Genomic DNA, 12,368 nt, shown 5'->3' on the forward strand with positions numbered 1-12,368 from the left:
ACTTAACACATTATTTAATTGTAAAAATTCAAACCTGTGTGTTGACGGGCTCTTGAGATGGCTGGCTAGAGGGCTCCTGAGATGACTCCTCAGCGATCGCCTAAGCGGGCTCCGGAGCAGGAGACATATCGCAATTCTCGAATAAGAAATTAAAGTCCAGCTCCGTGCCACCCCATAGATAACGAGCTGGACGCTCACCCTGTGGATGACGAATTGGCATCCGTGCAGGCTATGGACAAAACATGTGACCTGAAAATATATCCGGCATATATACAGGTGCTGACGGTCGCTCTGAAGTCGACGGCCAGCAAGAAGTAGACGGGATCTCTGAAGTTGACGGAGGCTGCTGGGCTAGAGCTGGGCCTGGTATATGGTCGTCAAACTCATCTACTAGACCACGACCCCTTCTGTGACCAGCCTCTCTGGCCCTACCACCTCGGCCACCAGACTCTCTAGCCCTACCACCTCGGCCAACAGCCCCTCTGGCACGACCATGACCACCCGCTGCCTGATGTAGGACCTCTGGAACAGGCTCGTAGACACATTCGAGCTCCTGCGCCTGCTGCATACCACCCTCAGCTAGCTAAACCATTTGCGCTGCATATCCGCTATCTCGGGGGCATCCATATGGTCCATGCTCTCCCAGCGCATCCTCTATACGGTCCGTAGCTGCATTTGTTTGCAAATATTAATGATTGAATAAATTTGTAACTTAATACATAAAACGTGTTACACCTCGGAAAATCTTACGTTGGTACGCAAGTAAATGAGCTAGTAAGGAGTACGATTATACGATATGTTCATGAGTAAGCGATAACGCTTAACGAACTCTAGAGAAGATTTCAAAGGTGTTAGAGATGGGGGAAGAGGATTTCTAAGGAGAAGGCAAAGTATTGGATAAGTGTTGGAAAGGAATTACGAGTAACGAGTTAGCAAGGACTTAATGATGTCTTGGAGAAGAGTGATAACGTCCCTTGGATTGGTATCGAAGTGTTGAACAAGTGTTATGAAGGTTCCATAAGGATTGGAGATCAAATGAATCGACGAAACGAAATTCGGAATCACTGGGGATTATACGGCCAAACATACTGGCCGTATAATTTATACGGTCCGTATGTCTGGATCGTATAATCAACCCAGCTTGGCCAAACTCTCTGGACCAAACATACGGCCAGGACATACGGTCCGTAGATTTTATACGGACCGTATGTTGGTCCGTATATTTGGTCGGGACAGATTTTTGCTCAATAAACCCAGCTTGGCCAAACTCTCTGGACCAAACATACGGACAGATTTCCTTTTACCCCCCCCCCCCCCCCCTTCTCTCTAAAACATCTCTCTACACATATTATACAAGTTTTCAAGAGTTTGTAGTCATCAACAACATTAACCAAGTGAATCAAGAGTAAGAACCCACCAAAGAACATCCAAAGTCAAGAAATCCAAATGGAGGAAAACTAGGGTTTTTGCTCAAGTGGAGTATTATCGATTAAATCTTGTTCCTACAACATCTAAGGTAAGATTCATGGTATTTATACGTTGTTTAAGGTATTTAAGAGTTAAAATTATTGGTCCTTAGAAGAGTATAGTGAAATGGGTTATGAATGATGAATAGTGACATTTTGAGAAATAGGTTGGATTGAATCATGATTGTCGTTGTGTTGTGACACGAATGGTATATAAATGACGTTAAGATCATGAATTAGACATTGCGTGTGGATGGACGAATTCATGTGTTATGATCTTGAATATGGAGAATTGTAAGTGAATTGAGTAATATGGATAATGTGAATGATTAATGGCCATTGTATGATATTGTGAATGTATTGTTGACGTCTGGGAGTTGAATTACGATATGGGAAAATGTTGTATAAATAGAGGAGATGCTGTCCGATTTTCTCTAGATTTAGTCATGTATGTTAGTTGTCGATCCTAACGATAGTATGCCCTTAATAAAGGTAGAAACGCTAGCATTTGATAGGAACACACAAGTATAGAATAGTGCGGCGGGAAAGGTATGTAAGGTTAACCCTTCTTTCATAAGGCATGGTTCTTTGGCCAAACTCCTAAACACTCTATATGAGTATGTTGTCTTCGAATGATTGATGTTCCGAGCTCATAAGCTCAAGATCCTTGATATGTACCACGATTGTACTACGCACCTCACATGATGAGTAAGCCTATGATATAGACGTAGCGATAATGGTGATGATGGTAATGATGACAATAATAATGATGATGCAAAGGTTCCTACGGGCTAGTATACTTATATGTGCCTATGAAGGGCTATAATAAAACCCCGAGCTTATATGTCGGGTAGAATATATGTATATGGATACGTGTAAAGTATGTGTACGATTAAGTAACGCGCGCACCACTGCAGTTGGGTACGGATAACACTGAGCCTTGGTAGGGCCAGGTACATGTAACACTGAGCCTTGGTTGGTCAGGTACGTATGATCACCGAACCTATAAGTATGGTCGGGTACGCTATGTATATGAGATGACTATGCATATAATGTGAATATGAATGTGATAAGACTAGATATATGATTATGAGTAAAGGCAAGTAAGCACTATGATGACGACCTTATTGTCTCCCCTCCTATGCTACTTCGAATGTTGTTCATTATGCTTATTTATCGATGTTGATCATGCTTTACATACTCAGTACATTTTTCGTACTGACGTCCTTTTGTTTGTGGACTCTGTGTCATGCCCGCAGGTGCACAGGGAGACAGACTTGATCCTTAGCTGCTCATTCAGAGATTGCATAGCAGAGCTCCGTTTCTTCGGAGCTGTAACTTTTGGGTACTTATTCTTTTGTGTACATAATTATGGGCATAGCGGGGTCCTGTCCCGCTCATGTGATATATCATACTCTCTTAGAGGCTCGTAGTCACGTGTATATGTTTAGATATGTCTGGCCTTGTCGGCCTATGTTTTGTATGTCTTTTGTCAGCCTCGTCGGCCCATGTACATTGATGTGGCTTGAAGGCCTATGATGATGGAAACGTGATGTTGTCCAATAGGGACTAATTTGATGAACAAGTGGAAATGCATGTTTAATTGCGTGGCTCACCTAAGTATAAGCATAAGTGTAAGTTAAAGGGGTGCCCGGGTGGGCCAGCACCGGGTGCTCGTCCCGGCCCCTTAGTCGGGTCGTGACAAAACTATTAATTAAGTTTAAGACTAATAAAACTTACCAACGCCTCATACTGTCCTGAGAGAGCTGCATATCCTCGGCCATCGGTAAGAGGCCTCGCGGGGTTGCCAATCAAGCTCCGAGTGATCCGAGCATACTACTACATGTACATCTGGACCAAAGTCGCATGTCCAACCATCGCTAACGTCCCCAACTGCGACCTCCACGAGGGCTCACCAGACCTACAAAATACCGGCAGCTGATCTAAAATATGATCATACGGCATCCATATAAAAGTCTTTAAAAATAATTAAATTAGTTAATAATAAAAGAGTAAAATAGTACAAAAAAAATAATAACATACTAATGTTAAATCAAAAAAAAAACTTATCGTGTCTGGCGTCATACGATTTAGTTGATCCCTGCACAGGAGAATACTGTGGTGCGTATCCGCATCTCGGATAACACCTCCTCTCGTCCATCTCCGCTTGTATGGCATCGCCTCAACAATATAATCGGGCAGAGGGGCAGCAGCTATGGGCTGAAAAGGTCTCATCCTAGTCCATACCCATATCTGAAAGGGTTATTAAACAAATATTCTATCAGTCATCGTTTCAAAAAGCTATATTTAGAATAAAATTACACACACTAAAATATAGCACCTGGAGGAGCAGGCAAAATGCAGTGATATCGGTCCTCACGCAAATAGACGCTCAACAGAATCGGTGATACATGAAAGCCAGAACAACAGCACCCCAACTGTAATATCCCAACTCGTCTAGATGCTCCAGAAAGGGAAAATACCTCAAGCTCACATGTGAACCCGATGCGTTCGGGAGTAGGATGCCCCCGAATATGATGAGAAGGTACAGACGAGCACGTCGGTCAAAATCAGCCCGAGCTGTGTCCTCTGTAATCGAATGTTGCATGTCTATGAGGCGCAAGTGCTCGAAGAGGGAAGACATCAACAGCCGACTCTATCCCCATATATGACCCTCCTGAGGCGCGAAACCAGTGAGTCTGGTCAACTTCTGCCGATACGACAGAATCTGCTGGGGCTCCTCAATATACAAAGCACGTCTATCGACCTAGAGACCGTAAAAGACCTCTTCGTCCTGAAGGGCGATGGTGGCCTCACCAGTGCGGAGATGAAACGTATGGGTCTCTAGTCGCCATCACTCAATCATGGCCGTCACAAGAGCCCTGTCATGCTGTACGTGACCAGCAGCGACACAACGGTAGATACCGCCCCGATATGGTATCTCTAAGACACGAGGATGTGGTGGCCGAGCTGCTAAAATATCCCATGCTTGCTCCACAACCCTGGGACGGACCAAACGGGTGGGATCTACATCCAAATCCCATACTAGCTGGGACCTATGCTACTGCTATAGGTGAAGCACCTCTGTCTCGAAGGGCCCTGGATGAAGGGGCGGGATCCATGGAGGTGTTGTATCTGTTTTACACATTTTTAATTAATTATTAACATGTACTATTAATTATGTTATTTTTAAAAAAAAAAAATTATACTAAGGATGTTTAATCTAAACTAAAGATGTTCAGACCTAAACTAAGGATGTTCAATTATACTAACTAACTAAGACTTTAACGGGAAATTATATGAACTATCTAAATTTGCGAATTAATAATCGTTAATTAATTATTATACTGACTACAATTAACTAACTAATATTATATTAATGTTATTTTAACTCTTAAGCTAGGGATGTTCAAACCTAACCTAAGAATTAAATACAATTAACTAACAAATAAACTAGGGGCAAAGGGAGGAGGTGGAAAGTATATGCGATGGGTGCACGTTAGCTCGTAGGGCTATTCTCTCGGCGCACAATAGCAAGGTTGCAATTGTGACTGAAGATGGCCCGACGACGTACATCAAAGCCAGCCCAACCTTCGCAAACACTTGTTACGCCGGCGACCGGAATCCAGCAAGTACTCAAGCCGCTAACATTTGGGAGTTTTTTACCGCAAGCATTTCAAACTATCACTGAGGAGCAGGACACAAGCAGTATTGAAGGGGAGATACAACTATGCTCGGTCAAAGGGGAGAGCAAGGAACCAGTAGTGCGCAAATTGCAATTTTTCGATGCGGGTACATCTGCTCACCCAACACCGACTACAGCCGACATCGTTCGTGGAAATCGCAATGATGGTATGTCTCTAACCTATGTACCGCTGACTATTAAAGATGGCATAATAACAGTAACAATTGAGGAGGATGACCTTAAAAATCAAAAGGAGCAGTGAGTATCTGCACTAATTGGCTACGTAGTAGGGGATACACCATATGCAAATCGAATGGAGGGATATGTAACTAGGGTTTGGAATTTTGTAACTAAACCGATGGTGTTAACGCATGATGAGGGTTACTATATCTTCAAGTTCAATTCGATTCAGGACAAGGATAAGGTGTTGAAGGCGAGGCCTTACTATTTCAATAACAAGCCCCGAATTCTCAAACCATGGGAACTTGACTTCAATTTTGAGCAGGAGGCACTCAGTGTGATTCCAATTTGGGTGAAATTTCCTGGGTTGCCAGTGGGGTACTGGTCACCTGAAGCTCTGAGTAAAGTTGCTAGTGTTGTTGGGAAACCACTCTACACCGATGAATTCACAGCTAATGTTAAGAAAATTTCATATGCCAGAATTCTTGTGGAAGCTGATGTATCCCAAGACTTGCCTAACCTTTTGATTGTTGAAACCCCATCAGGACCTTGGAAACAGGCTATTACTATGATTGGAAACCTAAATTTTGTAATAAGTGCATTAGATTTGGTCATGATGCATTTGAATGCTGGAATTATAGAGACTATGAAGAGGTAAAGGTTGTTCATGAGGATGCTGGGCAGTTTCCTGAAAAGAAGAAGAGGAAACCTCGGAAAAGGAAGCACATGAGACAGGACTGGCTTGCTAAAACAACATCTCAGAGTCATGAGAGTGCTGAGGAAGGGACAATAACAGTGAGCAATGAGAGTGTTGGAAGAAATATGCCACCACAGACTAGGAATCCCTTGACTAAGCATGGAGCACAGGGGGATAGCACTGATACAGTGCAATCACTGGTACAAATTCAGCAGAGGACAGCTCAAAGACAGGGTAAGCAAGTCCAAAATGATACTCATGTTGTTGAGGGGCATACTGGGCACACCAATATGGAGAAGCAAGGTGGGTCTAGAGGAGCTGGCACTGCTACAGCTGGGTTTCAGCCTCCATGATTATAGCAACATGGAACATAAGGGGCTTGAATCAAGCCCATAAACTGAAAGAATTGAAACTCTTTCTGAATAAACATAAGATAGAGGTATTTGGCTGTCTCGAAACAAGAGTAAGGGAGCAGAGATCACAAAAAATATTGAAGAAAGTGGCTAAGGATTGGAACTCCTGTTGCAACTACAACTATGCACCTAATGGAAGAATTTGGGTACTATGGAAGCACACCATGAATGTCACTGTATTAGAGATCAAAGAACAATTTATACATTGCTTAGTGGAGGATCTACTCACACAAGCCACAATATATCTTACAGTGGTATATGCCAGGAATGACTGTCAACATAGAGAGGTGTTGTCGAATGAATTAAGTCAGCTATCATTTACAATGCACATACCCTGGATCCTATGTGGTGATTTTAACAATGTTCTTAGCTCCGAGGATAGGATTGGATCACCAGTAACTCAAGCAGAAATTGCAGGATTTCAGGGCCTACTGGATAATAAACAACTTACTCCTCTAAAGGCTCAGGGCTGGCATTTCACCTGGTGCAATAAACAAGCTGGTGATGATAGAGTGTACAGTAAGATTGACTGGGCCCTGGGGTATTTTCAGTGGATACAACAATACGAATATGTAGAGGCTGAGTACTTAAACCCTTCAGTGTCTGATCACTCCCCAATACTTGTAAAATGTGGCCAGCAAGTGAACTTGCATCCTAGACCTTTTAGATTCTACCCTAATGTAATGGAGCATCCTGATTTTCATGATACTATGCTAGTTGTATGGCAGCAAGGAAATAGATGTCACACTATGGTAAGTATTTGGAGGAAATTAAAAAAGATGAAGGTGCAGCTGAAACATATAAATGCTTATATGGCATCCTACTCACAAAAACTGAGGTTGGCTAGGGAAAAACTTGATATTATTCAGGGACAGATGCAGGACAATCTAGAGTGTCCTGTGTTTATTGCAGAAGAGAGAAAGCTCCTAAAAGAGATTGATAAGTGGAGTATGGTGGAAGAGCAAGTGCTGAGACACAAGGCAAGAGCAACTTGGATAGAATGTGGTGATTCCAACTCTAAATACTTTCATGCACAATGGAAAATCAGAACTAGCCAAAATACCATTTCCTCTATCTATACTGATGCTGGGACTAAACTTTCTGACCCTGTACTTATTGAACAGGAGTTTATATCTTTGTTTTCAGGTCTAATGGGTGATTGTGCAGCTGAATTACCATGTCTTAATATCGAAGTAGTAAGAGGTGGTACCTGCCTTACAATCCAACAACAAAGGGCACTAATACAAGAGGTAACTGGTGATGAAATTATTGAGGCCATAAAAAGTATGCCTAAGGAGAAAGCTCCTGGTGTGGATGGGTTTCCAATAGAATTTTTTACAAAGAATTGGGATATAGCGAAAGGGGATGTTCTGGCAGCAGTAAAGCAGTTCTTTGCAACTGGAGAGCTTGCCTATATGATAAATACCACTGCCATCACTTTAATACCCAAAATACCCTCCCCTACCAAAGTAAAAGACTCTAGGCCTATTGCTTGGTGCACCACATTATACAAAATCATTTCTAAGGTCCTAACAAGGAGAATTAAAACAGTCATTGCTGACTTAGTAGGGTGCTCCCAATCAGCTTTTGTGGAAGGAAGAAGTATATTTGACAATATTTTATTCAGTCATGAAATTTTTAAATGCTACACTAGGAAGTGGATTTCTCCCAGGTGTGTACTTAAAGTGGACCTAAGGAAGGCTTATGATACTCCGGAATGGGGATTTCTAAGACAAATGCTGAGCACTCTTGGGTTCCCTTCCAAGTTCACCCAATGGATTATGGTATGTGTGTCAACAGTGTCTTACTCTTTGATGCTTAATGGTGGATTGACTACCCCTTTTCCTGCAAATAGGGGTATTAGACAGGGAGACCCTATGTCCATCTACCTCTTTGTACTTGCAATGGAGTATTTAGGGAGAGAACTAAGTCAACTTGAGTTCAATGGGGATTTTAATTACCACCCAAGATGCAGGAAACTGAGGAGCACACACATTTGCTTTGCAGATGACCTTCTCATGTATTGCAGGGCTGATATTTCATCCATTAAATTAATGAATGCTGCATTTCAGAGATTCTCTAGAGTGTCTGGTCTCTAGGCAAATGCAGACAAGAGCTCCATTTACATTGCTGGAGTTGCTGACCATACTAGACAGAAGATACTGGATGAACTTGGCTTCAATGTTGGGGTTCTTCCATTCAGATACTTGGGAGTACCACTGGCATTAAAGAAGCTAAATGTACATCAATATTTGCCACTGATTGAGAAAATTACTGCTAGAGTCACATGTTGGGCTGCCAAACTTCTCTCTTATGCAGGCAGGTTGCAGTTAATCAAATCAGTACTGTTTGGTGTCCAAGCATATTGGGCACAGATATTCTTAATTCCCAAGAAAGTTATGAAGGCCATTGAGCATATTTGTAGAACTTTTCTGTGGACAGAAGTTGTTTCAATATCAAAAAATCCTCTAATGGCTTGGAATGATGTTTGCTTGCCATATGCTGCTGGTGGACTGAATATCATTAATATATGTTTATGGAACAGAGCTGTTATCTTAAAACAGTTGTGGAACGTCGCAAGGAAAAAGGACTGCCTGTGGATTCAATGGATACATAGCTACTACATAAAGCATAACAGCTTATAAACTATGCTCATACCTAAGACTGCTTCATGGGTGGTGAGGAAGATAATAGCATCAAGGGGATTGGTGTTGCAAGGGCAAGTAGCTGATGGAACACTGCAAACAGTACTGAATGCAGCTCTGATTGGAAATAAATTTGCCATCAGGAAAATGTACTTGACTCTGCTACCCCAACATCCCAAGGTCGAATGGAAGAGCTTATCCCTGCAAACTAGTATACATCCCAGATATAAATTCATATTATGGTTAGCTTTACACCAGAGGTTGGCAACTGTTGATAGGCTGGTGAAGTTTGGAATCTAGGTGCCACCAAATTGTGCCTTTTGTGGGCTGTACAGGGAAACATTTGCACACCTGTTCTTTGAATGTGCTATCACCAGACAGATGTGGTATAGACTATGTGTGTGGATGGGTTATCGGAGGAACATTGCTGACTGGAATACAGAGGTGAAGTGGGCCTGCAAATTGGCCAAGAAGAGAGCAGGCCGGGCAGAAATATCCAGTTGTGCATTTGCAATGATTGTTGATGCTATCTGGAGGGAAAGGAACAAGATAAGGTTTCAGAACAGCAGTCTATTGGCACCTCAGCTACTGAAGGACATTGTGATACAGTTGCACATTAGGGGCAGAGCTAATAGAAGATGGCATGAGGCACTGAAGGGACTGAATTCATACCCATAGTGTTTTGCATATTTGATATATTAACTGTACTGAATATAGTGAGCTTAGTCTACCAAGTTGACAGAGATGTAACTATAGTCGGTAGAGATAGGATATATAGAGGCTAGCAGTTAGTCCAAATACTGCTACTATTTTGTATGTAACAATTTTGGTTATTAATGGAAGAAGTTGTTTACCAAAAAAAAAAAAACTAAGGATGTTCAATTATACTAACTAACTAAGACTTTAACGGGAAATTATATTAACTATCTAAATTTGCTAATTAATAATTTTTAATTAATTATTATACTAACTACAATTAACTAACTAATATTATATTAATGTTATTTTAACTCTTAAACTAGGGATGTTCAGACCTAACCTACGGATTAAATACAATTAACTAACAAATAAACTAAGGATGTTCAATTATACTAACTAACCAAGACTTTAACGGAATATCATATTAACTATCTAAATTTGCAAATTAATAATTGTTAATTAATTATTATACTAACTACAATTAACTAACTAATATTATATTAATGATATTTTAACTCTTAAACTAGGGATGTTCAAACCTAACCTAAAGATTAAATACATTTAACAATTAGCTAGAAAATAATTAACAAATAAACAAATAACAATTAGCTAGCAAATAATTAACAAATAAACAAATAACAATTAGCTAGCAAATAATTAACAAATAAATAATTAATTAATGAAACTATTAACAAATATTTAATAACTAATTAATAAATAATTAACAAATAAAAAATTAGTTAATCTAACAATTAAGGGTTACGAAATAAATAATCAACTAATAAACAACTACCTAACAAACAATTAACAATTAATTAATTAAAAAAAAAACTTCAAAAAATGAAGAAAAAAAAACAGTGGCTACCCATTGCGTACAAAAAAAGTGGGCAATATTTTTTTTTCCGTAATTCGTAATATTACACAACAATCATGCTTAGGATAGTAATATATTGAACAATGTAATACAAAATTCGTAGTGAAATACCTAGAATGAAGGTGATTTTTAGTTTTTGAAATCGAGTTTTACGCCGCTTTATTCCGAGCTCAAAGCTTTGAAACTTGTTCCTTGCCTTGAATATACCAAGAATATCGACTTTTGGGTTAAAAAAACTATTCGAAAACGATGTTTTTAGCTTGTGGGGACCATTGAAAATGAGTGGAACGTCATTTTTTTTTTTTTTTAAATGGTGGGGATCTGGTCGGGTGGAGAAGACAAGTGGGGTTTTTACTAAACCCCTATTGCGCACAAATTTAATGCACAACAGGATAAAAGTGTAAAGTGCGCAATAGGGCCAAAGTGTAAATTTACACTTTGATCCTATTGCGCACTAAATTTGTGGGTAGTTTGGTTTTTTTTTTTTTAACAGGGTATTTTGGTAACTTTAGACGCTTTTTGGGTTAAAAAAATTGCGGACTCCATTAATATAGGCACGTTTGCGAGTACCCTAAGACTAGTCAAACTTAAAAAGAGGTTGTGAAATACAATAGTTGGACCGTTAATGAAGGGGTCATTAGCACGAATGCCATTATTTAGGGTTGGTCTTTAATTTTTGGCCCTCCTATCTCATTGTTTTAGTTTTTATCCTTCAACACTTTAAGTTAATAATAAGTGGACAAAATTACCCCTCCCATCATAGCTTATGTTTTTTCTCCAACTCATCTTCTTTCCCAAGTTCATCCTTCTCTCCTCCTTCAGATTTCAAACCCAGAAGCTCCAAATATCAACAATGATGGATTTCAAATTTCGCCATCAGCATCTCTATAATGGTTTGAAGCTTCCATTGACATTATCCAAACAATTTTTTCTTTAGTAACTACCCAATCAATTGGGTAACCTCACTTACAGATCTAAAAATACAATAAGAAAATGGAGAAAATCGAAAAAAATGATATCATTAAAGCTATAGGAGTAATAGATCCAATTCGAACACTTGCACAAATGACCCAATTTGGTGATGAAACAGTAGATGTAAACCTATGACGGACAAGTATAGTGTTGAAGCTGCAGAAATTCTTGCAAACGAGGTCATAGGTTTACACCTACTGTTTTATCCTCTAAGAATCCAACCTTTGATAAAATTGAAAAGTAACCCTTCTTGTATTATACAAGAATCTGCAAATAAGAAAAAATTACATATATAAATAACACCGCTCATTATGGCATTACAATCGTTGGTAAAACTAATAATGACCCTGCTTGTGTAAGTCAAGAATCTGCAAATAAAATAAGTATGTTTTAAGTGAATGAAATGGAAATTTTTACTTGACTTGACTAACTTTGGAATATAAAGTTATGTCTTAAAGCCTAATTTGATTAACTTTAAAATCTAAAATTATACTTTAAGACCTAAATTGACTAACTTTGGAATTTAAAGTTATATCTTAAAGCCTAACTTGATTAACTTTGGAATCTAAAATTATATCTTAAAGCCTAACTTGACTAACTTTAGAATATAAAGTTAGGCCTTAAGGCCTAACTTGACTAACTTTGTAACCTAAACTTATGCCTTAAGGCTTAACTTGACCAACTTTGGAATATAAAGTTAGGCCCTAAGGCCTGACTTGAGTAACTTTGGAATCTAA

At 39.6% G+C, this 12,368-nt stretch overlaps 1 protein-coding gene across 1 annotated transcript; it reads left to right on the forward strand.

Moving 5' to 3' along the window:
- Nucleotides 1–5,509: 5,509 nt before the first annotated feature.
- Nucleotides 5,510–6,381, forward strand: LOC132628564 (uncharacterized). The gene is made up of 2 exons (XM_060344339.1): nt 5,510–5,830; nt 5,929–6,381. Exons 1-2 carry the CDS (start codon nt 5,510–5,512, stop codon nt 6,379–6,381), a joined length of 774 nt encoding a protein of 257 aa, XP_060200322.1.
- Nucleotides 6,382–12,368: the final 5,987 nt, after the last annotated feature.

The sequence above is a fragment of the Lycium barbarum genome, chromosome 2 (genome assembly GCF_019175385.1).
Source record: "Lycium barbarum isolate Lr01 chromosome 2, ASM1917538v2, whole genome shotgun sequence".
NCBI lineage: Eukaryota > Viridiplantae > Streptophyta > Magnoliopsida > Solanales > Solanaceae > Lycium > Lycium barbarum.